Genomic DNA, 27,944 nt, shown 5'->3' on the forward strand with positions numbered 1-27,944 from the left:
AATAGTATATCTGGTTATTTTGTTTTGCTTTTGTGTAGACACGGTAATTTGTGCGATCTTCTAGCTAAGTATTTAACGGCAACTTGAATAAACTCAGCCCCCCCCCAATGTCTTTATTTAGAATATTAACCGTGGCATATGTTATGGGCATGGTATCAGCTGTGCTTGGAAAAGACGTAGTACATTGTTTAATACTCTTCATTTCATTAGGGCTTCATGACATTCTAATTGGAATTTAATACAACGAATTTCAGTTTTTATTGAAACAAATATTGAACCTGATTCACAGATATTGTTATTTTCCTTAATATACTTTCAAAAACTCTGAAAAGCCCATAAACATGTCTGTTTGTATCTCCTAAAATAGCTCCTTTTAGTTTAATTTGAAACTAAACTAAGCTGAAGATTAAGTGGAAATTTAAAACTTCTTAAATGTTATGAGAAAATAAATCCTCCAACATGGTTTTTACTATTTGCTTTCTGATGGGTCTGTCTGAAAGAAATCAGCAGTCATTAAGAGCTAGATCTGATTTTCCCAAATATTGATCTCAGTTTCTGGACGTTTAAGTGCTTTAATATAATTATTAATGTGGGTATTCATAGTTAGCTTAATATTGCTTAAAGAAATGTAATTCGAATGATTCACTAATATCATTGGTATGGTGGTATTTTCTTTTAAATCCATTATAAAAAATACTAATTTGGCAGAGGCTGGTGATTCCTGTGAGTTTAAGGCTAGCCTGGTCTACATAGAGAGTTCCAGGCCACAGGGGCTACACAGTGACCCTGTTTCAAAAAGAGTACTAATTTTAAACATTAAAAAGATTGTCTTGGGAACCTATCAGTTGTGTAGAAATGTGTGTTGGAGGCAGTATTTGTATACTGAAGTGGTGTTTACATGGAGCAAAATACATTAAAATACAGAGAATTTTATACTAATTTTGATTCTATTTGTATAATATATATACACATGGTTTTATTCCATTTTGGCAACTTACTATAAATTCTTTTAGTGGCTAGTTAAAAAGTGAAATTTTCATCTTGTTTGGCATCAGTGTGTAACTTCTTTTGTGGAATACAGCTAGCTACCTTAAAGTACTTTGTGGACGGAGAGGGGTAATAAATAGTTAAATAATATAACTAGTGCTCTTTGGTTCTTCACAGTATTGGTGAAGAAAGAAAAAGGTTTAGAGCAAGATTGCAGAGAGCCTTAAGTTTAAAACATATATAGATGAAATTTTGTGAATGTTGCCATAGAATTAACGTCCTGTAGTCTTAATTGTGTGTGCTTTCTTGGTGTAAATATTTAGTGGTTTCCATAAGATACTGTTTTATATTGGTTATGGTCTGGGTTGGCTTGAGCTGCATTGATAGTTTACTGGCAAGTTAAAAAGTACATTTGGGGACTGGAGAAATGGCTCAGAAGTCAGGAACACTGGTTGTTCTTGCAGAAGACCCGGGTTTGAATCCCAGCACCCACATGGCAGCTAACAGCTGTCCGTAACTCCGGTTCCAGGGGATCCAATGGCCTCTTCTGTCCTCTGCAGGCATTGCACGACATAGGTGCACTTAACTTACATGTGAGCATAACACTCATACACATAAAATAAAAATAATAAACAATTTTTTTCTCTCTTTTTTTTTTTTTTGGTCTTTTTGAGACAAGGTCTCCCTGTAGCCGCAGCTAGCCAGAATTTGCTAATGGAGACCAAGCTGGCCCTGAACTCACCGAGATCCTCCTGCCTCTGCCCCCCAAGGGCTGGGACTAAAGGCGTGTGCCACCATGCCTGGCAATAAAATATTTTTTTAGGAAAAAAAAAGTACATTTGGATAATGTTTGGATTTTTGTTTCCTGTTACCTAGAACCAACACAGATCTATAGATTTCTACGAACACGGAATCTCATAGCGGTAAGTAGTCAATGAAATTGAGCAATATTATTTCATTCTTACAACTTCATCTATAACTAATATTTTTGATTTTTTATAGCCAATATTTTTGCACAGAACTCTTACTTACATGTCTCATCGAAACTCCAGAACAAACATCAAAAGGTACATTTTAAGAATTTTATTTCAAGCTGATTAAATTATCAGAAAGTTTTGGGTAGGTGAGAATTTCTAAAGAGAGAGTCCTTGAAAATTTTGCCTTAAAAGTTCTAATTAAAGATTAAGTATGAAAACTGAAAGAGCAAGAGTTGAATTTGTTATGATTTTTAGTAATATCTTTTTGTTGTTGGGTTTGTTTTTTTTTTTTTTTGGTGAGTGTGTGTATCTTTGTTTTGTGGTGTGTTTGAAACAGGGTCTCCTTGTAGTTCCAGCTGGCCTGGAACTTGCTGTGTAGACCAGGCTGGCCTCAAACTCAGAGATCCACCTGCCTCTGTCTCCTGAGTACTGGGATTAAAGTCATGCGCCACCAGGCCTGGCCTTGTTTTTTCTTTGTTTTGTTTTGTTTTTTGACACAGGGTCTCCCTGTAGTCCCAGGTGGCCTGGAACTCACTATGTAGACCAACCTGGCCTCAAACTAGAGATCCGCCTGCCTCTCTGCCCCCCCAATGCTGTGATTAAAGGTGTGTGCCACCTTGCTGGGCTTAGTAGTATCATTTTTGAAACGATTATACTGACTAATGTTTTCTACTCTGTGCTCCTAATTGTTTTCAAGTTTGGTTGATGTCTACCATTTAAATAATTTCTAAAGATCCCAGGGTAACTTGTCTTTGAGACATAAAGTTTAACAGTTAATTTTAAATTACTTATGTCTAATAATAAATTATTAGTTTCTATATTAATGGATTTGGTAAGTCACTTATCTTTTGGTGGTATTCTTACTAAAGGGGAAATACTTTTGATGTCAGTAGGATGATTGTTCTCTATAAACAAGATGTCTTGATCATCTTGTTTTGAAGTGGAATTGGAAGATGTGGTACAGAACTTTGCTGTATGACATTCACTAGTAAATTGTAATGATGGAAGGCACGTTTCTTCACCTACGTGCAAAATTTTATTTATTGAGCATATCAAATGAACAAGGTATAAATTAAAAGAGAGCTTGTAGTTTAGTGTCTAGTATTAATGTAGTCTTTTTGTTTCTGAGGCAGGATCTTGTTAGATAGATACTGACTACGTTGTCTAGACTGGCTTCAAACTGCCTTAGCCTCCCAAGGCTGGGATTATGGGCATGAGCCACCATGCCTAGCTTTTTTTTTTTTTTAAATAGTCTTGACTTAATAAAAACCATTAAGCTGTTAATACACTTTGAAACTAGATTCCCTGGGAGAGTCCCAGTTACTATGTAGGCATCACATTTCTATAGCAGGATACAGATTTATAGATCATAGTTATGTTTTGAAGCATTGAAATGTGAGACTATTTGTCTTTTAGCAATCGAGGGAGCTAAGGGAAAGAAATTAATAGGTGGAAGTTGCTGAGCACTTTAAAAGTTCATCAAACTTCTTTCTGCTAAAGGAATATTAAATATTTTAGATTTTGTGACCAGAAGGCAAAATCAAGAATATTATATATGTGCTTAAATAAAGAGAAAATGTTCACAAATGTTTTATTGATGGATTTGAGTATACAGGAATACAAAGTACAGTATTTTATAATACAAACCTACTAATGAGAAATGCAGAATCCCTTTTATTTTGGGGGTGGAAATGCAAGAACAGTTGGCTTAGAATGTTTTCTGTCAGATCAGCTCAACTTTTTGTTTTTGTCTTTGTAAGACCAGGGACTCCCTGTAGCTCCAGCTGGCCTGGAACTCAATATGTAGACCATGCTGGCCCCAGACTCACAGAGATCACAGGCCTCTGACTCAGTGCTGGGATCAAAGGCGTGTGCTACCACCGCTGGCAGTCAGATCAGTCCAACTCTTATCTGTAAAGACCATTCTTAGTTTGTGGGTTGTCATTTAAGTTTGGGGGGGGGGTCTTTTTGAGACAGGGTGTTCTGTAGCCCCAGCTGGGCTGGAACTCACTATGTAGACCAGGCTGACCTTGAACTTGCAGAGATCTGCCTGCCTCTGCCTCCCTAGTGCTGGGATCAAAGGTGCGTGCCACCATGCCTGGCTTCGTTTAGGTTTTTAAATAGTCAGTTGACTTATTATCTAGGATACTGCCTGATAATAATTTTAGAAGTGAATACACATTTAAAATAGATGTTTATCACTTTTGAGTTGTGCTTGTTTATTAGACTATTTGTTCCACTGTGGGATGTGTTATATACTAGTTAATGGAGACTTAAAAGTTTGGTGGTAAATAAATGCTGGCCAGTCTCTGTGAGGTCAAGGCCATCCTAGTCTACATAATTGAGTTCCAGGCCAGCTGCTGGGGCTAGCTACATAGAGACCCTGCCTTAGCCCCCATCCCCAAGGTTTTCTAATTACTGCCCTTTAGGTTTTAAAAACCGTCTTTGGGGAATTTTGAAGTAATTTGCTAGCCAAGAAACATTTAAATACCACTTAGATTATTTCCTTACAAAAATATGTAGGAATTCCTTCTCTTGTTATTCCTAACATTAGGATTTTAAGGCAAATTTTTAACAAACTATAGTGTAGCTTGTATCTTCAGATGAATGCTGTTTTCAAAGAAGTTAGTAACCTTGAAAGGTAGCAGATTTAGTGCAGTGATGGGCAGTTCTTGATGATTTTGGAACTTAGTTGTGTTTTTTTTTCCGGTTTTTCTTTCTTTTTTGGTCTTTTTGAAACAGGGTCTTCCTGTAGCCCCAGCTGGCCTAGAACTTGTTATGTAGACCAGGCTAGCCTCGAACTCACAGAGATTGGCTTGCCTCTGTCTCCCAAGTGCTGGTGAGCCACCATACACGGCATCCTTAGCCCTCTTACTACCTTCTTTGAAGTCATACTGGAGTCATACTACTAATTCTAATATGTTTGTTAAATTCATCTTATATTTTAATCTTACTTCACTGAAATAAATTCCATAGACTTACACTACTGTGACATAGTAAAATTAAAAAATGAAAAGAAAGGCTCCCCCCCCCTTTTTTTTTGAGAAAGGATTTCACTGTAGAGCCCAAGTTGGGCTAGAACTTGTGATCTTTCTGCCTCAGACTCCACTCCAGGGTACTAGGATTATATGCCTGCCACTTCCACACTTTCCTGAAGAAAGCAGTCCTTTTTTTTGGAGGGTGGTCTTTTTGAAACAGGATCTCCCTGTAACCCCAGCTGGCCTGGAACTTGCTGTGTAGACCAGGCTGGTCTTGAACTCACAAAGATCTGCCTGCCTCTGCCTCTCGAGTGCTGGGACTAAATGTGAAGCCATCTTTTATTTTAATAACATTTTACTAGATACCATGTAAGTTGTTTCCAAAGTCTCCCAAATTTTTTTTTCCAGAAATTTATTGAAATTTTAATCATCCTCTTTATGACCTTTTTCCTCTGTTAAATCTGAGCTATTGTATTGCATTTCTAAAGAAATGCTTGGTGTTGGGGAAGATGCTGCATCTCTATCATTGCTTATGTAGTGCCTTTTTTTTTTTCTCTCTCTCCTAAGGAAGCTGGGTTGTCTTTATGTTTTTATCTCTTTCAGATTGTTGTTACTACTGTTCAGTTTTCTTACTGGTTTCTCTTATATAAAACTCCATAATTTGATGCCATGCCAATAATCCCAACACTTGGGAGGCAGAGCAGGTAGATAACTGAGTTTGAGACCAGCTTGATCTACATAGGGCGTTCCAGAACAGGTTAAATAGTGCGATATCATCTCAACAAAACAAACTCCATAGTGTTAGATGATTTGGGTTTTAGAAGTTTTTTAGTTTTGGGGTTTTTGTTTTGTTTTAATGTGTATGAGTGTATTGCTTGCATGTATGTGAGTACACTCGTGTCTTGCCAAGGCTGTGGAGGTCAGAAGAGGGCTTTGGATTCCCCTGGAACTGGAGTTAAAGGCAGTTTGTAGACGCCATGTGGGTGCTGGGAATTGAACCCGGGTCCTCTGCAAGAGCATTCAGTATTCTTAACTGCTGAGTCATCTCTCCAGCCCCAAGTTTTAGAAGTCTTACCATCCTTACAAACAAAACTTGAATTTCTTTTTAGTTAGTATAAAAATCTAAGTACTGTTCTTAAATGTTTCCAGTAATTAAAAACCTCTCCTAAATGGTAGCTTTTTAGTGTTTTACTGAATTATTCTCTCTAATTAGCCTGAGTCCTTCATTTTTCTTCTTCTCTTGCCTGTGAACATTAAAAATGTATTACTATCCTTCTAAAGCACTTCTTACTCTGCTCTATAGAATAAAACTTTAAAATTGATGTTTTCAGTTCTAGATGTAAAGAGAGAAATATTTTTTAAAAAAATCAAGATTTGGCCAGGCAGTGCATGCCTGTAATCCCAGTACTTGGGAGGCAGAGGCAGGCGGATCTCTGTGAGTTCAAGGCCAGCCTGGTCTACATAGTGAGTTCCAGGACAGCTGGGGCTACAGGAAGACCCTGTCTCAAAAAGACCAAAAAAAAAAAAAAAAAATCAAGATTGTTCATTAGTGTAGAGTATTTTTATTCTCCTTAAAATATAGGTGCTGGTGGCACACGCCTTTAATCCTAGCACTTGGGTGGCAGAGGCAGGCAGATCTCTGAGTCCCAAGACAGCTGGGGCTACAAGGAGACCCTGTTTCAAAAAAGACCCTCCCCAAAATATATATTTATTTATTTATTTATTTGTGCTTAATACTGTTGTACCAATATTTTACTGTAATGTATTTACAGTAACACTTCTTTACTGATCATTTTTCTTATAGTAGTTGAGTATTTGGCCAGACATGGTGGCATATATCTTTGTTATCAGGTACCAGAGGGCACAGAAAGGCGGATCTTAAGTGTTAGACCACTGTGGGCTACTTGGAAAGATCAAAAAGAAGAAAAGCTGGTTTTGAAGACTAAGCCTATCCATAAATTTGTAATTTCTGTTATCTACACACAAGCATTATAAAGCTATAAGTGAATGTGGAATACACTAAACTTTGAAGAGAATATATGAGTGTGAAGAGAAACATTGGTTTCCAATTAACAAATTACACGGGGCTACATTTTTAGCTTCTATCACTAGACATATCATAGCCCACTTTGAAAACTATGATGAGGCATGTTTGATAATCCATTCAATCTTTAATTGCTTTGGGAGAGTTCAGTTAAGTTTTTATGTTGTGGAATAAAAACCACCTTGTTTCTCTTAGGCAAGTCAAGCCAGGCATGGTGGCCAATGTCTGTTAATAGTACTCAATTCAAGAGGCTGGAGCAAAAAGATTGCCTTGAATTTGAGGCTAGCCGGGGCTCACATAGGCCATCTAAAGCCACATAGTAAGATCCTCTCTCAAGAATAAACAAAGATTGAAGCTGGGTGTGCTGGTGTGCACCTTTAGTCCCAGCACTCAGGAGGCAGTGGCAGGCATATCTCTGTGAGTTCCCAGTCAGCTGGTGCTACAGGGAGACCCTGTCTCAAAAAAAAACAAACTTTGCCAATAAGATTCGAGGATATTTTATGACTGTTAGATGCATTTTATAGAACACCCATTTTTAAGCCAGGCAATATGGTTCCAAGTCTAATCCCAGCAATTTGAGAGGCTGGGGTGGGAGGGTTTCCTTGAGTTCAAGTCCAGCTCGGACAATGAGAGTGAGACCGTTTCAAAAAAAGGATCTAAAAAGATTATCCATTTTTATCTGATGGTGCCCGTACTTCTTTGTTGGGTTGCTTTATAGATTGTGGATGTTCCAAAATTACATACTTGGATTTCTTTGACAGAACCATATGCTTGAAGAAAAGGTATCACTGCCCTTCAGGAACTTATAATCTAGTAGGAAAAATAAAATATTTACACAAGTTTTACATGTAGGGGACTTTGAAAACAAGTAAAAATCAAATGCCATGGGTAAGGAGAATTGACTTGGAGATAATTGCCAAAGGTTTCATGGAAAATAGCATTCATCATGGGGTTTGGATGCATGTGTGTTGTAATATAACAGACTGTCTCAATAGTATTCATTGTTATGGTTAATCTTTAATTTATCTTAAAATAATCAAAATCAAATTTCAATCTTGCCTACTATAATATGATTTGTCTTTTTTCCCAGTTGAGAAATGATTATTTTGTTTATCTCTTTCTTCCAGGAAAGCATTTAAAGTTGACGATATGTTATCAAAAGTAGAGAAAATGAAAGGAGAGCAAGAATCTCATAGGTAAGATGATCTGTCAGTTTACATTAAGTGGTGAAATACTGAAGAAAGAAGGAACATTATAGTAACCATTTCCCTAGTGATTACCTCAATATTATTAGGAGTTATAAAAACCTTAGTCAATTGTTCCAGGTCCATATACAAGTAAGGGATTAATTTCTATAGCATCTTTGGCAGAGAATCTTTAATTTCAATTTGATAAGTTCTGATGTTGAGAATTCACTGTTTTGTAAGACTGATGTGTTCTTCATTGTGTATCTCTTACCAGTTTCTGGTATGAGAGAGGCTCCTTCCCCCATTTTTTCCTTCCCTTTATCTCTTAGGCAAATATTCTTAGTTTCTGACACATTTCTCAATAGTTTCAGAAAGTTGACCTTTTCAATAGAATCTGCTTACTAGAAGTTTTTAAATATATAATCAGAACTAATTTCTAAATATTCTTACTAGTTTAGTATCTCTTTATAGTATGCTTCAATTTATCTTTGATATGTAAGGAAAATCAAATATTTCATAGAGAAACAGAAACTATGGTGGTGTTTATTCAGTCTTTAAAGAGAACATGGAAACTGGAAATTCTGGATGCATCCCCAACCATCTATCCCTCAGCTCCTGTGCTGGACATTGAATATAGGTTTTTGTGAATGTTAGGCAAGTGCTCTACAACTGAGCCTGTGATCCCTTTTCCCTAAAAAAAATGAAGTGGAAAAATTGTCACAGTATATTTTCATTTTCTCTTGAAGTTTTTGTGTATAGAGATAGTTCTGCTTTGTATATGCAGTCTGGCCTAAAACTAGTGATCCTCCTCCCTTAGCTTCCCAAGTGCTGGGACAACCACATGCCACTATGTTTAGCTACTCAGGAAATTTAAATCTTATCTTTCCAATTAAGATAGAATATACACTTAATAGTTTGTTTTCTCATTTGATGACTTATAGTTTGAGACAGGGCTCACTATATAGCCCTGACTGACTTGGAACTTAACTATGTAGACCAGGCTAACCTTGGGCTCAAAGCCTCTCCCTCCCAAATGCTGGGACTAAAGGTGTGTATCATCATGCCCAAGTCTTAATCCCTCTTTTTTGTAGTTTCTTACGGTATGAAGTGTAGTTTATATTTCCATGTCTAGTCCAGAGGATATAAGTAAATATGATAGTTCTAGAAGAAGCTAAGATCCTGAATCTTTACCAAGTCTGTATACTATATAATAAAATTGAAGTGAGAATATTTTTAGTGCATGCACACTCTTATTTTTTGCTTAAATTTCATTCCTTTCGGGTGTAGTGGCACACTTTTAATCCCAGTGCTTGGGAGGCAGAGGCAGGTGGATCTCTGAGTTCAAGGCCAGCCTGATCTACATAGTGAGCTCCAGGTCAGCTGGGGCTATAAGGAGACCCTGTCTCAAAAAGACAAAAGAAATTTTTTTTTTTTTTTTTTTCTTAATTCCAGGTGCTTATCTGGTCACCTTACCTTGACAGAAATCTACAGATCCTACAGAACTTTATTTAGTTTTTTGTTGCTGGTGCTGGAAATTGATCCCAAGGCCTGTTACCAGTATCACAGACTGATAATGCCCTGCCCCCATTAGGGCCTTCTTTATAGACTGTAGTCAGAACCTGATCTGATGATCTGGCATCTTTTCTCTTTACTAATTTACCCTCTATACTTTTTAAGTTTAAAGGAAGAATGAGCCAATAATGAGATTTGAACCATTTATTTTCCTTTTTTTTAAAAAAAAACCTTTTTTTAACATTTTATTTGTTAGTGTAGTACATGCATAGGTGGATGTCAGATGACAGTTTGCAGGTGTTGATTCTTTCCTTCTACCATATGGGTCCACAAGGATTGAACTCAGGTTGTCAGGCTTGACGACAGGTACATACTGAGCCATCTTGCTGGCCCCCCTTTGTTTTCCTTAACTGTACTCAGTTTCACCATTACTAAACCCTGCTACTATCTCACTGTGACATAGTCTTTGATAACCATTAATAACAAATGTGTATTAGGAATGTACATTGATGGGTCAGTTCTTTCTAATCAGTTGTTCATCTGATAATTTTTTAACTTTTAACCCAGTGTTTTCAAGAGCAATTTACAGAAATATCAGAGGATTATATGAGTCTTGCTTACAATTTTGTGTGTGTGTATATGTGTATTTGTGTGCAAATGCATGAACAACCCACAAGGATGCCAGAGATTAACATGTTTTCCTCTATCAGTTTTACCTATTTATTTCTTTTAAGTTTTTGGGACAGGGTTTCATCTTAGCTCAGGTTGACTTGGAACTCACTCTGTAGTCTGTTTTACTAACTTATGACATGGGGTTGTAACTACCTTAGATGCCAGTTTATAATTCTGTTGCTATAAAGCTTGGTATATACAATCTATTGTCAAATTGGGCATGGTGGTATACACCTTTAGTCCCAGGAGAGGCAATAGATCTCTCAGTTCAAGGCCAGTTCAAGGTCTACACAGTAAATTCTGGTACAGCTGGGGCTACAGAGAGATCCTGTCCCAAAAAAAAGAAAGACCAAAAAATAAATAATTAAATAAAATCTGTTGTTAAGAGCCAGGCATGGGGATGCATAGGGATGAATGCCTCTAATCCTGGTACTCTGGAGGCAGAGACAATGGGAGCTCAGATTGAGGCCAGCCTTGTCTACAAAGGTAGATCCAGATAAGCTAGGGCTACGGGGAGACCCTGTTCTAAATACAAACAAAATCTTTTGTCAAATTCTTTTTTAGAACAATGCAAGTCTGTTTCATAGCAATAATTAGAAGTTAAAATCTTAAGTCACCTCAGACATGGAGATCTCATTCAGTTTAATTAGAATTTGTATCTGCTCAACAGTGTTGTTCTTGGTGTCTTCCACAGCAATTCCTATTCTTTCAGTACTTTTCAGAGAATACTATCTCTTCTCAGGCCCAGTGCATTCATTACCCTGAATTCAAAGGGATTATCTAGATTTCACAAAAATATGACAGTACTACAACCCAAAATCTAGTTAATCAAATGCCTAAATTAATTTTGAAATTTAGACTAAATTAAAAACTGAACCAAAATCTTAACATTCATCTGTGCAAAACAAGTTGGTATACTTTAGGTTTGAAGATATCTTACATATTTGGAGAGATTTGTTAAAAAAAAATTACTGGCAGAAAAATCATGGGTCCATGTCATGATTTTTACTTCTCTAAGCTGTTAATTTGCTTTTATTTTTTTATTTTTTGGCCTTTATGAGACAGGGTCTCTGTAGCCCCAGCTGTCCTGGAACTCATTATGTAGACCAGGCTGGCCTTGAACTCAGAGGTCCGCCTACCTCTGCCTCCCGAGTGCTGGGATCAAAGGTATGCGCCACCATGCCCAGTTTATCATTTTTATTTTATGTGTATGTGTGTAGTTAAGTGCACCCATGTCATGCAGTGCCCTCGGAGGACAGAAGAGGCTGTCAGATCCCCTGGAACTGGAGTTACAGGCAGTTGTTAGCTGCCATGTGGGTGCTGGGATTTGAACCTGGGTCTTCTGCAAGGAGAGTCAATGTTCTTAACCACTGAGACATCTCTCCAGCCCCAAGCTGTTAATTTGTAACAATAGATTAGAACTATCATTTTGATTTTAAAATTCAATGATAAAACTGTCATTTATGCAAATTAGTATTGTTTTGAAATATAGCATCTGAAAACTTCAAGGCACTAATAGATTTTTAGGAACTTCCCAAGGTCATCCCTCCTTCCCAGGTTTTTCCTGATGTTTCTCTTTGCTTTTTTGGTGTGATCGCATATACTTAAACATCTACCTTTTTTTTTGTTTTTGTTTTTGTTTTTAAAGATTTTTGTGTGTGTTGTGTGAGTGCAGGTACCCATGGGCCAGAAGAGGGCACTGGATCCTCTAGCGTTGGAGTTTCAGGTGGAACCACCCAATGTGGCTGCTGAGAATCAAACACCCATCCTCAGCAAGAGTAATATGTGCTCTTAACCACTGAGCCATCTTTCCAACCCCTTTATTTCCTTTGTTGTTTTTGTTTTGGTGTGGTTTGGTTTGGTTTGGTCTTTTTTTGAGATAAGGTCTCCCTGTAATCCCAGACTGGCCTTGAACTCACAGAGATCTGCCTGCCTCTGCTTCCTTCCTGCTAGGATTTAAGGTGTGTACCACCACTCTTTATTTCCTTTTTAGAATGCTACCTTACATCCTTAACTCTTGATTTTGGTATTCTTGTTGTGAATCTGTGGTAAGTACTGTGGCTTATTAGGATAAATTGCCATTCTGTAGCTGTCCATTCTCTTACGATGCCAAAGAGTTCTTAAGCTATCAGTCCTACCATTTTTGAGATTTAATAATCAGAATTCTTATAAGTGCAAGCACATCATGTAAAAATTAGAAAACTGGAGTTTTTCCAAAGGTGTCTTGTAGACTTATAGGACCACATACGAAATAAAATGCCTTTCCTTTGTCCTCTCAGTTTAAATTAGTTACTGAAGAAATCCCTGGAAAAATTACCTGAACTAGAGCTTTTTTATTTTGTAATTTTTCCCCCCAGTTGTTTGAGAGGATCTTGCTGTTTCCCAGGTTGGTCTTGAATATACTAACCTCTTTCCTGAGCTTCCCAAATGCTGAGATCACAGATATGTACCGTCATATCCTGCTGAAGTAAAACTTTGTTAGGTGGGTTTTGTAGTTAGGTGGTTTTGTTTACCTTGCTAGGGATTGAACCAATGACCTGGTCGTACTTGCTAGACAAGTTCTCTACCATTCAACATTTCTTGTCTCAAAGGGCTTTTTATCACGCTTCGATTTTGTTAAAACTTAAGCTTTAGAGTTATTTTCCTTTTCTAAACATCCCTTTTGGTAAGCATCTTTTTGTACAATAACAAGGTCTGTCAGTATTTGGAGTGGGAAAAGTGTGTTTCATTTCCCATGTCCCAACTTAAGCCTTAGGGATATAATGATGAGCAAAACACATCTGCGTTTATATAACTTATTTAGGAGGGAAAAACTTGTACCTCTAATAAATAAATGGTGGGAAAGAAAAGTACAGAGAAGCCATGAAAGTATACAACAGGAGACGCTGCTGTCATTTGAGTTGGGATTTTTAATTGTTTATAATTTTTTTATACAATATACTTTAATGAATTTTTGTGCATTTTATACAATATATCTTTATCATATTAGACCCCTTCCCTATCTGTGCCCCCCGCCCCCCAACTAAATTTCATGCATTTTAAGGCCTGGAACTCACTCTGTAGACCAAGCTGGTCTGGAATTCAAAGAGATCTGCCTGCCTCTGCCTCCTGAGTGCTGAGACTAAAGTCATGCACCACCACATGTGGCTTTATTTCTGCACCTTGAGTCAGGGTCTCTGTTTTAGATAGCTCTCTTGTTTCTGTGGTAAAACACTCTGACCAATACCAACGTGAAGAGGAAAGGGTTTATTTGGCTAACACATCTTATCACAGTCCATCCTTGAGTGAAGCCAGGGCAGGAATATGGAGGTAGCAATTGAATCACAGACCACAGAGGAATGCTTCTTTCTACTTTCATCCTCTGGCCTGTGCTCAGCCAATGTTTCCTTTGAAAACCAGAACCACCCACATTGGGCAGGGTACTTCCATATCACTCAACAATCAAGAAAATGCCTCATAGACATTCTCAGAGGCCAGTTTGGAAATTCCCCAGTTGAGGTTCTTTCATCCCAGATATGTTAAGTTGACAACTGACACTGTCCAGCACAATTGCACTATATAACCTAGCTGGTCTTGGAACTCTATGTAGACCAGGATGGCCTTGAACACAGAGATCTGCCTGCAGAGTGCCCGTATTAGTGTGTTCCACCATATCCATTGTCTAATGAAATTATTTTAATTAAGAGCTATTGCATTAATTTTTTTTTCTCCTTTCTGTTTTGTAGATAATGTTTCATTTTTATATGTTCAGGCTTCTTTAATTGGTTTTTTTTCCCTCATACCTTTCCTTTTTAAACACTCCTGTCCTGACTGTAAGTTTGTTTTTGTCTTTTTGTTGTTCATTTGAGAACAGGCTGCCTCTGATGAATGCCCTATGTAGCTGAAGATGACCTTGAATTTCTGATCCTTCTATCCTCACTTCTCAAGTGCTCAAAATATAGTCATATGCCATCTTAAGCACAGTTTTTAAAAACCACTACTTTTATAATTTGGGGGGTTATAATAATTCATTACTGTTCACAGTTTGGGAAGATGGTTTCTCTATGCATAATAGATACACACACCATCCCCCAGGCAAAATTTTCCTACTTATATGTCTAAACCCTGTATTTTGAGCCCTCAGATTCTAGAATAGTAGACTTTAGTGTGTTACCAGTTCATCTTTATACTTTGTAGGATATAATGCATAAGGAAAGTTAAGACAGTAAAATGGATGACCTGAGTTTGATCTCTAGAACCCACATGGTACGAGAGAACTGATTCCTGAAAGGTGTCCTCTGACCTCCACACATGCACCATGGCATGTGTATGCCCATATACAGACATACCCAAAATAAATAAATTTTAAAAATAGACGTATCTACCATTGAACAACATAGAGTCCTATTTTGAGCTAATGCAGTTATGACTCTAGAAATAAAGCTTTATACCTGCCACCGTCAGAGTCATAGAGACAGGGTCTCCCTATATATAGCCCCAGCTGGCCTGGAACTCACTATGTAGACTAGATTGACTTGATCTCATAGAGAGCCGCCTGTCTCCATCTCAAGTGCTGGGATTATGGGTGTGCATCACCATGCCCAGCACAAAATTTTTGTTTTGAGACAAGTTCTCATATGTAGTCCTGGCTGGCCAGGAACTCCCTATGCAGACCAAACTGGCCTCCAGCTCATTGAGCTGCTGGGTTTTGCCTCCACAGTGCTTATATTAAAGGCATATGCTCTCATGCTTAGATAATCCTCATGCCTTATCCTGGTCTTTTCTTTCTTTTTTTCTTTTCTTTTTTTTTTTTTTCAGTCTTTTTGAGATAGGGTCTCCCTGTAGCCCCAGCTGTCCTGGAACTCACTATGTAGACCAGGCTGGCCTTGAACTCACAGAGATCTGCCTCTGCCTCCCAAGTGCCAGGATTAAAGGCATGTGCCGCCACACCCGCCTATCCTGGTCATTTTTTACAACCTAAAACCAGCTAGGCCTGACTATTCTTTCTCATTATCTGATCTATTTTTAAATGAGGAGACAGTTGATAGGACTGATAAGAGAAAGGGAGAGGAAAAAAAAACCCAACTTTTTCCTTATGTGGAAACCTGGTATGAAATGAAGCTGGATGTGGTGGTACATACTTGCAATCACCTCTCTTAAGAGGTAGAGGCAGGAGGGTCCTTGGCTACATAGTGAGTTTGAAGCTGGCCTGTGCTACAAGGCACCTATTTCTCTGTGTGTATGTATATGTATGTATGTGTGTGTGTGTACATAGTTGCACACATGTTATAGCCAGAGAATGGAGTTCAGAGGACAACTTTGTGGTGTGGATTCTCTTTTTTTCTACCTTCGTGTAGGTTCTGGGGATTAAACTCAGGTTGTGCAGCAAATTGCCTTTACCTTTTGAGTCATCTTGCTGATCCTCTTTCAGTTTTAAGCTAGCCTTGAACTTTTTTTTTTTTTTTTTTTTTTTTTTTTCTGGAGACACTGTCTCCCTATAGCCCCAGCTGGCCTGGAACTCACTATGTAGGCCAGGCTGGACTTAAACTCACAGAGATCCACCTCCCTCTGCCTCCTAAGTGCTGGGACTAAAGGCCTGTGCCACCACACCCAGCAAACTTTTTTTTTTTTTCCTTTTTGAGACAAGGTCTCCCTCTATCCTCAGCTGTCCTGAAACTGACTCTGTGGACCAGGCTAGCCTTGATCTGCCTGCCTCTGCCTCCTGTAAAGGCATAAACCACCGGGCCTGGCGTTTTTCTTTTTCTTTTTCTTTTTTTTTTTTTTTTAAGTCTTTGAGACAGGTTTCCGTGTAGCCCCAACTCACTTGGAACTCACTAAATAGACCAGCCTGGCTTCAATCTCACCTGTCTGTCCCTCTGGAGTGCTGGAATTAAAGGTATTTGCCACCATGCCTGGCTTAGTCTTAAACTTTTGATCCTGATGGCCTTGCCTCCCAAATTCTGGGACTATAGACATGTGCCACTATACCTGGTTTGCAATGTTAAATGTCTATTAAAAAATTCTAACACCTTTTTTTTTGTTTTTTTGAGACAGGGTCTCGCTGTAGCCCCAGCTGTCCTGGAACACACTATGTAGACCAGGCTGGCCTTGAACTCAGAGATCCGCCTGCCTCTGCCTCCTGAGTGCTGGGATTAAAGGCGTGTGCCACCATGCCCGGCCCAAAATTCTAAAATCTTAACTCTTAATTTTTTACATTGCTTTATGGTGATACATTATGCTAATAACTCAAGTTTGCAGAACTATTCGTTTTGTTTGTTTCATATATCCGAGGCTGACTGTGAATTTTTTGTATAGCCCATGACACGGTGATAGCTTTGAAATCCTGATCTTCCTTCTTCTTCCTTGAGAACCAAACTATCAAGCATGCACTACCAGGCCAGGCTGATTAACCTCTTTGTTTTATTTTTATTTTATGTGTATGTGTATGAGTATATTACCTACATGTATGTCAGTGAACTCCTGTCATGCGTTGCCCACAGAGATCAAAAGATGGTTTCCATTCCCTGAAATTGGCATTACAGACAGATGTTAGCTGTCATGTGGGTGCTGGGAATTGTACCTGGGTCCTTTGCAAGAACAGTCAGTGTTCTTAACCACTGAGCCATCTCTCCAGCCCCTGTTTTGTTTTTTTAAAGACCTGTAGACCCAACTGGCCCAGAACTCACTCTTAGACCAGGCTGGCTTCAACCTCACATAGATCCACCTGCCTATCTCCCTAGTGCTGTAGTTTTTCCTTTGTATCTTATGCATTCTAATTTCATTACCATCCTTATCTTTTCATATTTCCAGTCATTTTGTTATTTACTGATACCCTAGCATTCTTTCCTTAGTATTGTTCATGAAATGCCAGTACCCCTACCCTGTAGGATTTTAACAAATTTCATGATTTACTCCACTAAGAAAATAAAGGTAATCCTTATCTGTTAATGTGTTGAAAAAAGGTCTTACTCATATGCCTCTAATTTCTCAATCTTAGAAAAGTAGAAAAGTCTTTGGAAAATGTTCTAGGTCATCTTCTTTTTTACATTATGTTCTAATTTTCAGTCATTATTTGCTTTTTAACATTTGTAGCCTCACTATCTTTCTATAATTCCCACTTCTCTAAAAATACCAAGGGTGTCACCATCATTTAAGAAAACTACTAAACACCCTACATTTTGTAGTTTTTGCATGACTGTGACCAAAATACCCAAGATAAGGAGAAATTTGACTCCTGATTTCAGAAGTGTCAGTTCATCATGGTGATCAGGGTATGGAGATAGAATAGTTCCTATCATGATAGCCAGGAAGCAGAGAAAGGATATTGCAGGGTCATCGGGGGAGTAGTCTCTTCATTATGTTGTAGCCTTCAGGATCTACTATGGAAATTCTATCTTAGCCATACCCAGAATTGTGCTTTACTAATCTTCTTAAGTCCGTTCGACTTGACTTTTTCCTTTTTTTTTGGTCTTTTTGAGATAGGGTCTCCCTGTAGCCCCAGCTGGCCTGGAACTCACTGTGTAGACCAGGCTGACCTTGAAGTCACTGAGATCTGCCTGCCTCTGCCTCCCGAGTGCTGGGACTAAAGGCTAACAAACCCAGCTTTGACATTTAATATTAACCATCATAAGAATCTTTTCCTGATCCTTGTTGTCCTGAAACTGCTATTTAATTCTTCTTTGTAGTAAATACGTTTTTCTTACCTACCATCTGTTCTCTTTAGTATTCTGTAATCTGGATTCTATGTGACACCATAGAAATAGCAACAGCCAAGTGTGGTAGAGTGTGCTTTTAATCGCAGCACTCAGGAAGGCAGAGGCAGGTGGTTCTCTGTGAAAGGACAACCCTGGTCTATATAGTGAATTCCAGGCTGGCTAGGGCTATAGGGAGACCCTGTCTCAAAAAAAGAAAAGAAAGGGAGGGAGGGAAGGTAGGTAGGTAGCAATAAACTTTATTGTTCCTTTGTAGTTTAAAGGAACTACAAAAACCTGTTGATGTTTCTGTTTACAGTATCCCATTCTATTAGTTTTTGTTACTAATAGCTATTTTTCAAATTAAAAGTTATCACTAATTCATGCTGCCATTTCTTGTTGTAGAGCTTTAGCTCTTGTTGTGAAAATATCATTTTGAAAGAGTAAATTATAGACTTAGCAAATTTGTGAATGTGTATTTTGCTCCTAGTTGAAGTATAATGGTTCTGTATCATTTGTTAGGAAGAATAAATTCCCTTTGTTTTGATCATTTGAAGTGCTAGGGGTGTAGCTCAGAGGTAGAGCACTTGCCTCTCATCCTTGAGGCCTTAGGCATGATCCCTACCACCATAGGAAAGATGAAATAGTCAAACATCCAAAATTCCTTTTGTGAAGTGGGATGATGGAAAACTTTTTACTTTTTTAACACAAACACTAAAGCACATGGATTATGGAATCTGATTTGGTGGTCAGGATATTTTTTACCTTACTCCTTTGGTGTTTTGTGGTTTATTTGTGTTTTTGTGATTTGTGTAAGGGCATTGGTTGTGGGAATTTTTTGGTTTTTGAGACAGTCTCAGCATGTAGCCTAAGCTGTCTTTGAACTCTGTTCTACTGTCTTTGTTTCCTGGGTGCTAAGATTGTAGCAATCATGATTCCCTTTGGTTTATTTTACTTTATTAAATTTATTTTGGGAGAGTGGTTTGGTTTGGCGTTTTTGGTTTTTTTGAGACAGGGTTTCCCTGTAGCCTTGAACTCACTATGTAGACCAGGCTAGCCCTCTATCTCACAGAGATTCCCCTGCCTTTGCCTCCTAAGTGTGGGGATTAAAGGTATGTGCCGCCAGCTTTACTTTGTTTTTATGGAACTAGGCATTCTAATTTGGTTGTGGCAAGTAAGAGGGGAAGCACATCAAATTATAAGCCTCAGTAACAAAGAAAGTCAGATATGTATCAGTTACTTGAAATAGCTTTGATCTTAGTGTTGTTTGTTTATTTCTTTGAAGACAAGGTCTCACTATTTAACTCTGGCTGATCTAGGAACTCTATGTACACCAGGTTGGCCTCAAACTCAAAGAAATTCACCTGCCTCTGCCTCCTGAATGCTGAGATTAAAGGCATGTGCCACCACCCCCCAGACCTCAGTGTTAGGTCTAGACATTTATTACAGAATATTAAGTGATAATTTTTTGTTTGTTTGTTTTATTTAGCTTGTCTGCTCATTTGCAGCTTACATTTACTGGTTTCTTCCACAAAAATGGTAAGTATTTAATGGAAAAAGATGTTGATTCTGAATTCTTTTTTGTTTTAAATTGTTTTGTTCACTAATTTTTGTTTTGGGGATTTTTGTTTTATTCAGTGCTAGAGATTGAACCTGGGGTCCCTCTTAAACTGGTCTACTATTGAGCTAATGATGAAAAATCCAGGAGTGGTGGCACATGCTTTTAATCATAGGACTTAGCTAGGAAGCCTCAGATACAGGCAGATCTCTGTGAGTTCCAGGCCAGCCAAGGCTACATAGTAAGACCCTATCTTTTTTTTTAAAAAAAAAAAAAAAGCTAATGATAAAAATTTTAAGTAGTTACATCTAAGAAATTCCTCAATGTGATCCATTTTGCATAAACATAGCATTGAGTTTATGTTCCTGCATAATAGTTGCTTTGGTTTGGATATTTTGTTTTTTAAGTTTTCAGATAGAACAATAAACAACTGAAATAACTACCACTACCAAAAAGTTGAGTATTAAACTAAGAAAATTATATAGTATGTTATGTTAATTTCAGTGAAAGCTGAAAGCATGCTTGGAAGTTTTCATTGTTTTAAAACTGGATAAGGAGCTATTGAGGTAGCTCAGCAGTTAAAGGTGCTTGTAGCCAAGCCTTGAGTTTGATCTCCCGAACTTCCCACATGGTGGAAGGAGAGAACTGACTCACAAGTTGTCCTCTGACCTCCACATTATCACATGCACAGAAACAAATAATAAAGAAAATGGATAAGATGCTTGTCTGTCCATTTTACGTGATATCCTATCCTCTTATGTAATAGAATAAAATTTTTATTAGAAAGATGCAAAACTTTCATTGGAATTGTTAATAAGAAAAAGCTTAAGGAATAGAGGGTTTTGCTTGGTGGCAGCATGACTGCCTAGCCATGGGTAAGACCCTGGGTTCTATCTGCAGCACTGCCACAGCAGACAGACAAGGATTAATGATAAAATTGCTGTAGTAGTAGTAGTCCTGCTTGATAAGTGGCTGATGGTTTTTATCTAAGAAGCTTAAAATCTTATTATATGTAAATATCAGTGAATGTAGTTTTTAGACTTTGCCTTAGATCTGGCCCATGTTTTTTTATATAGAAGTAACATGAATGACAATTTCTACTTTTCCTCTTAAATTATCTAGAATTGACTGCTGCACTTATTTTTAATCACTTATATTTGGTTTTCTGTGATACTTACAAGATATGAACTCAGAGTACTAGAAAGATGGCTCAGCTGTTAAGAGCACTGACTGCTCTTCTAGAGGATCCAGGTTCTGTTCCCAGCACCCACTTGGTGGCTAATCACTATCTGTAACTTCAGTTCTAAGGGATGTGACACCCTCCTGGCCTGTGGGCATTGCATGCACTTATACATGCAGGCAAAACACTCATACACATACAAATAAATAAGGGTGCATGTACTCATACTTTTGAAGCTATAATTCAACTTCTATAGATAGTCCTGTTTCCAAGGACTTGTTTAGAACATGGATTATTACTAAAATTGTATCTTTGGGAAGCATCTGATCAAAAATTTTTACCTGTATACATGACAGAATGTGAAAATGTTTAAGACTGTTCATATTTACTTTTGTTATTAAAATAAATGAGAGTAGCTGAAGAGATGGCTCAGTGGTTAAGAGCATGTAGTGTTCTTCCAGAGGACCTGAGTTTGGTTCCCAGCACCTAGTGGAGTAACTCACAACCACCTGTAACTCCCATTCTAGGGGATTTGACATTTCTGGCTCCTGTGAGCACTCCAATTCAGGAATATACACATGACAAATGGAATAAAATTTAAAAAATAAGTGAAGGGGCTGGAAAGATGGCTCAGCAGTTAAGATCACTGACTGCTCTAGCAGAGGACCCAGACTCAATTTCCAGCACCTACATGGTGGCTAACAACCATCTGTAACTCCAGTTCCAGGGGATCCAATACCTTCTGACCTCTGAGGGCATTGTACAACATGGATGCACCTACCTACATGCAAGCAGTACACTTATATACATTAAATTAAAATAATTAATTAATTAAAAAATAAGTGGAAAAAAATGCCAAGGATGGTGGTGCATGCCTTTAGTCCCAGCACTCTGGGAGGCAGAGGAAGACGGATCTCTCTGAGTTTGAGGCCATCCTGGTCTACATAGTGAGTTCTAGGCCAGTTGGGGCTACAGGGAGACCCTGTCTCCAACAACAACAACAACAAAAAAAAGTGAAAAATAAACTTGATAGTTTGGTTCCTGAAAATAATTTCACATTTACTTTAAAAATCAGTGGAAGTTTGGAAGAATTAAAAAGAACTTTTCTTCTTTGTTTTTGAACAAACACTTTTAGGAAATGAACCGGAAAAAACGAACATCAGGGTCCCTAAAATTTCTGAGCTTGGATGCACATGCTGATATAATTACAGCACTTGGGAAGCTTAGGCAGGAAGATCTAGAAGTTCAGGGTCATCCTCAGCTGCCTAGCAATTTGAGGACAGCCTGGAATACACAAGAACCTGTCTCAAATTTTAAAAATCCCTAAAATCGTTACTACTCAAAAGAATTTAGAATGTATATATAAAGATTATTAGAGTTCCATTCTGAATAGTATTTTTCTTTTTCTTCCTTAGACCAAGCCTGGAGAAATGTCTTAGTAGGGCGAAGGGTAATCCAGTTCAAAATACTAAAAATTCTCTCAGTGGTCCACCATGGTGGTTTACACTTTTAATCCCAGCACTCTGGTGGCAGAGGCAAGCTGATCTCTGTGAGATTGAGGCCAGCTTCATCTGCATAGCATATATAAGGCCAGGTGGGGCGAGAAGATAACTGTCTTTAAAAAAAAAGATATTTTCATTTAATTATAATTTTCAGAGACCGATTAAGATGTTTTCTATGCATATACTCTGCATAAGAAAGTTGGGGTTTTGTTAGGTATTTTTTTTGTTTTGTTTTGTTTTTTTTTGGTATTTTTGAGACAGAGTCTCCCTATAGCCCCAGCTGTCCTGGAACACACTATGTAGACCAGGCTAGCCTTGAACTCACAGAGATCCGCCTGCCTCTGCCTTCCTGGTGCTGGAATTAAAGGCGTGCACCACCATACCCGGCTTTGTTAGATTTTTTTAGTGTGTTTTTTGTTACTATGTTTGGTGCTCCTCAAGCACACTAGGAAGTCATTCAACTACTTAGGTGTACTCAAAGTCAAAGGTGACCTTTTTTTAAAAAAATATTTTATTTTTTGTGTGTATGAGTTTTACCTACACATAGTAAGTTACCATATGCGTGTTGTGCCCACTGAGAGCAGAAGGTTTCAGATCCTCTGGAATTGGAGTCAGAGATGGTTGTTACCAGCCATGTAGGTCTTGGCAATTGAACCCTAGTGCTCTACAAGAGCAGTAAATGCCCTTCTCCACTGAGCTATCTCTCTAGTCCCGTAAGATTTTTTTTAAGAAGGAAAGAAAGCTGTCTAAAAATCTAACAATAAAGAATATTTCAGTATATGTTGATGTATTAATAATCTATTATAATTATGTGTATTACTGAAGCTTAATGTTTATTTAGTGTGACTTGTTCATAACTTTTGGATTTTAGAGACAAATAATAGAGTGGTACTCTTAAGCCTTAATTTGCAAAGATTTTTATTAATTTATTAGAAAATATAGACTCTAAAAAACTGAAGTCTTTAGTACCATGGATTCCCCTAAGTAGTAAAGAATAGTGAGATTTTTGCTTAGACCTATTTAATTTAATTATGTCTCTTTTTTTTTGGTCTTTTTGAGACAGGGTCTCCCTGTAGCTCCAGCTGCCTGGAACTCGCTCTGTAGACCAGGCTGGCCTTGAACTCACAGAGATCCACCTGCCTCTGCCTCCCAAGTGCTGGGATTAAAGGCATGCACCACCATGCCTGGCTATCAATTACTTTTAAAAACCGCTATTATGGTTGAGCATGGTGTTGCACACCTTAATCCCAGCATCCAAGAAGTAAAGACAGGTGGATCCCTGAGCAATTGAAACACTCACATAATGAGTTTCAGGCCAGTTCAGGCTACAGGAAGATCTTGTCTCAAACAAAAACAGAACAGCTAGTATATTCTTTTCTCCTGGATATTGAGTTTTCAAATTAAAAGTAGGAAATTTTTCAGTATAAATTAAAAGAATTGAGCCATCTTATTCAAATAAGGAAAAAAAAACAGTCTGTAGGAAGGTAATTATGTATTTGTCTTATGAAAGATTTATTTATAGAGCCAGGTGTGGTAGCGCATGCCTTTAATTCCAGCACTCGGGAGGCCAAGGCAGGCAGATCTCTGTGAGTTCAAGGCCAGCCTGGTCTTCATAGTGAGTTCCAGGACAGCTGGGGCTACAGGGAGACCCTGTCTCAAAAAGACAACAAAACAAAACAAGATTTATTTATAGAAAAAGCTTTTTAACAAGGTGTTTGCTGCCAGGTATGGTATGGCATACCTTTCATCCCAACACATGGGAGGCAGATCTTTGTGCATTCCAGGCTAGCCAGGGCTACATAATGAGACTCTTATCTCAAAAAAAGAAAAAGAGTATACTGCATGTCTAGAACTGAAATAGAGGATAAAAAGATAGACTAAACTTATAATTTTTCATTCTAGGAAGTCTTTATTTGAGATTCCTAGATTTCCCTTTTTTTTTAATTTTATTTTTATTTTATGTATATGAGTACTAGCCTGCATGTAAGTGCACCATGTGCATGCAGTGCCCACAAAGACCAGAAGAGGGTGTCAGATCTCCTGGAACTGGAGCTACAGATGGTTGTTAGCCACCATGTGGGTGCTGGGAATCGAACCCAGGTCCTGGAAGAACAGCTAGTATACCTAACCTTTGAGCCATCTCTTCAGCCCAGATTCCTAAATTTCTTAGAAAAATAAATTCTGTATTTTTTCTTTTTTCTTTTTTCTTTTTTTTTTTTCCTGACAATTAAAAAAATGTTAAGGCATTGGTCTTTCTATTTAGATAAGCCATCACAAAACTCAGAAAATGAGCAAAATTCTGTTACCCTGGAGGTCCTGCTTGTGAAAGTCTGTCACAAAAAAAGAAAGGTAATGTATAAAATACTAGTAGCTGAAGTAGAATACTTGAATTCATCTTGTTTCTGCATATCTGCTGTATTTGTAAGCCAGTTTTAAGACCTTGAAAATAAGAAATAAAGCTGGTGGGTGACATATATACTACTCTATCCTTTTGACACCCTTCCCCTTTTTTTTCTAGTCTGTCTATACAAAACTTTGTGCAGTAGGAATCAAAGGAAGAAGCTGTGATCTTGTAATATAAATTCAGTTGCTTAGCTACCATTTTAAACTGTTAACTTGTTCTTCCTATTAGTACCATTAAATTTTTAAATAAGGGATAAAAGTTTTCCTCAAAAAAATTATGGCACTATGAAAAAAAATTATTTAGGAGATGAAATCTTTTTACCTTAGTAACAGGTGTCATAATGGCTTAAGTTTCCTGAACAACTACCAAAACTAATAAATACACTTTTAGCTGACTTAAGTGCTTGAGTCTCTTTCTTTATAATGGCAGCATAATTAATAATAGGTAGAAGATTGGAATAGGTATTTCTTTCCAAAGAAGATGTAGATATGCCCAATAAGCAAGAGAAAAGGTGACAGATTTTTGTTGCTATTTTTATTTTTTAGTTAGGATGAAAAGTAATGGGTTTTGTTACTTTTTCACACGTAGGTATCATTGCACTTACCTTAAACAGGAATTAAACCAAATATAATTCCTATTGGTAAAGTTCTAGGTTCTGTAGTGATGAGGGACTACAAAACTGAGACTGAATGATAGGATGCAGTCGTATAACACATAAAAACATGCATATAAAGTTAGGAAATAACAGTTACTCTTACTCCATTCCCATAAAGCTTATGATAAGCAGTAAAGTGAAAATTTAAAATACATTTTGAAAAAACTATAAGTACAAGTATAGTGTGATCCTATTCTGTGTTTCAGAAAAAAGTAACAATTGTAAACATCTTGGAAGGAAATGTATAGCTGTTAATTTAGTCATTTGTGAAATATAAGGCTCAGTGTATAGTTAGATTTCTCATGTAGGGTTGAATTCTAATGTCTATAAGCATATATTTTCTTTTTTAAAGAAGCTATCAATGTTGGGTATGGTGGCACATACTTATAATTTCAAGCACCAGGAGGTAGAGTCAGGAGGATCACAGTTTTGAGGCCAGCCTTCTGGACTGTCTCAAAAAAGAAAAATTTTTAAAAAGTTACCACATAGGATACTCTTATTTTTTTCTACAATGCTTTTAGCATAATTAGTTATGCAATAACAATATTACTCAGAGAATTACTATCACTTCTATTAAAGAATATACTTAAATACTTGGGATCTACTGTTTTTTAGTGATGGGGACTTATTATAGCCATCATTCTCCATTTTGGATGGTCTCCATTTGTTGTGTGAAAATAGAAACTTTATGGCCAATGTTGAAATTAGAGGCTGTTAGTATTTTAAGCATGCCTCCTAATTTTTTTCTTTTCCTTTTTAATTGATATGCTTGAATCCAGGGACTCATGCATGCTAAGCATGTGCTTTGCCACTGACCTTTATCATCAGCCCCTTAATTTCATGTGTCTGTCTTGTATTTCTGGCTATTCGTTTTTTAGTTTCTACTTTTATTTATTTTTGAAACAGGGACTTATGTAACCTGGGCTGGCCTTGAATTTACTATGTATTGAAAAGGGGAACTTGTGATACTCCTGCCTCTACCTCCTGAGTATAGAGAATACAGGCATGTGCCACCATATCTCATTTAGGTAGTGCTTGGGATTGAATCCAGAACCCAGGGCTTCATGTATAGTAGACAAGCATTCCACCAACTGAGCTACATTCCCAGCCATTTGATTTACTATACATTTTGCATTGCTGGAAATTGAACCTAAAGCCATGCACATAGTAGTCAGGTACTTTAACCACTGATCTATACCTCCAGCCTACATATGCCCCACCCCCTAGGATTGAGCCCAAGGCCTTCCATGTAGGGGGGAAGTGGTCTACCAGTGAACTACAGCCCCAGCCCCTTCATCCCATATTTGTAATGTGAAACTTGCAAATGACTATTGCCTAGATATTGGATGATACTGTATCATTGTTTTCATTATATTGTTGTTACCCTCAATTGCCTTCATATTTGGAATAGTTCCATTTCTCTTTTTGCTTCACAATTTCAGAACTATGATTATTTTAATATGCCATTTGGTAATCATGGCCTATACCATGTTTCCTATAGCTGTGATTAGAAGTTTTTATGTAATTTATCATTGCTTATATAGAAATATAATTTATGAATCTTTACCTTTACAGGATGTAAGTTGTCCAATAAGGCAAGTTCCCACAGGTAAAAAGCAGGTGCCTTTGAATCCTGACCTCAATCAAACAAAACCAGGAAATTTCCCATCCCTTGCAGTTTCCAGTAATGAATTTGAACCTAGTAACAGCCATATGGTGAAGTCCTACTCATTGCTCTTTAGAGTGACTCGTCCAGGAAGAAGAGAATTTAATGGAATGCTTAATGGAGAAATCAATGAAAATATTGGTAATTTTATTTCAATAAATAGATTTTAAAATTGGGTAATTAAAAGTGGTCAGTGAAGCCAGGCATGGTGGTGCATGCCTTTAATCCCAGCACTCGGGAGGCAGAGTCAGGTGGATCCCTGTGAGTTCAAGGCCAGCCTGGTCGACATAGTGAGTTCCAGGACAGCTGGGGCTACAGGGAGACCCTGTCTCAAAAAGAACCCCTCCGCCCCCCAAAAAAAAGTGGTCAATGAAAATAGTTAAAGTAGTGTTTAGTATTGTATATAGAATATTTCTTTTTGGCCAGGTGTGGAACATGCCTTTAATCCCAGCACTTGGGAGGCGAAAGGCAAGTGGATCCCTGTGAGTTCAAGACCAGCCCTGGCTACACAATGTAGCAAGACCCTGACTCAAAAACAAAGCAAACAAAAAAACCTTCAAACCATGACTTTTTCCAAAGTTGGAAAGACTGGCAATTTATTATTATTTTGCTGTGCTAAATAAAGATTGAACCTAAAGGGCTGGGCATGGTGGTACACAGCTTTGATCCCAGCACTAGGGAGGGAGAAGCAGGCTGATCTTTGAGTTCCTCCATAGGAATCCAGGCCAGCTGTGACTACAGGGAAACTGCCTCAAAAAAAAAAAAAAAAAAGACCAAAAAAGAAAAAAGAGAGAGATTGAACCTAAAACCTTCCTCATGCTGGGCAGCTATTCACCTCATACACATTTTTTGTTGTTGTTGTTGTTTTTGTTTTTTTGAGATAAGGTCTCATTGTTTCCCAGATATGTCTTAAGCTTGGCTGATATAGTCATCCTAGCTCAATTTCCCAAGT

General features: G+C 37.8%; 1 protein-coding gene across 1 annotated transcript in view; it reads left to right on the plus strand.

The window, feature by feature from the left end:
• The window catches only part of Suz12 (SUZ12 polycomb repressive complex 2 subunit), a 53,260-nt gene that overhangs the window by 1,193 nt on the left and 24,123 nt on the right, over positions 1-27,944 (plus strand). The window contains exons 2-7 of the mRNA XM_017795219.2: positions 1,864-1,910; positions 1,990-2,054; positions 8,114-8,182; positions 19,517-19,566; positions 24,531-24,616; positions 26,902-27,133. Of these exons, the coding sequence (XP_017650708.1) occupies positions 1,864-1,910; positions 1,990-2,054; positions 8,114-8,182; positions 19,517-19,566; positions 24,531-24,616; positions 26,902-27,133 (549 nt within the window). The remainder of the gene's footprint in view (positions 1-1,863; positions 1,911-1,989; positions 2,055-8,113; positions 8,183-19,516; positions 19,567-24,530; positions 24,617-26,901; positions 27,134-27,944) is intronic.

The sequence above is a fragment of the Nannospalax galili genome, unplaced genomic scaffold, assembly GCF_000622305.1.
Source record: "Nannospalax galili isolate Female #2095 unplaced genomic scaffold, S.galili_v1.0 scaffold8, whole genome shotgun sequence".
In the NCBI taxonomy this organism is placed as follows: Eukaryota; Metazoa; Chordata; class Mammalia; order Rodentia; family Spalacidae; genus Nannospalax; species Nannospalax galili.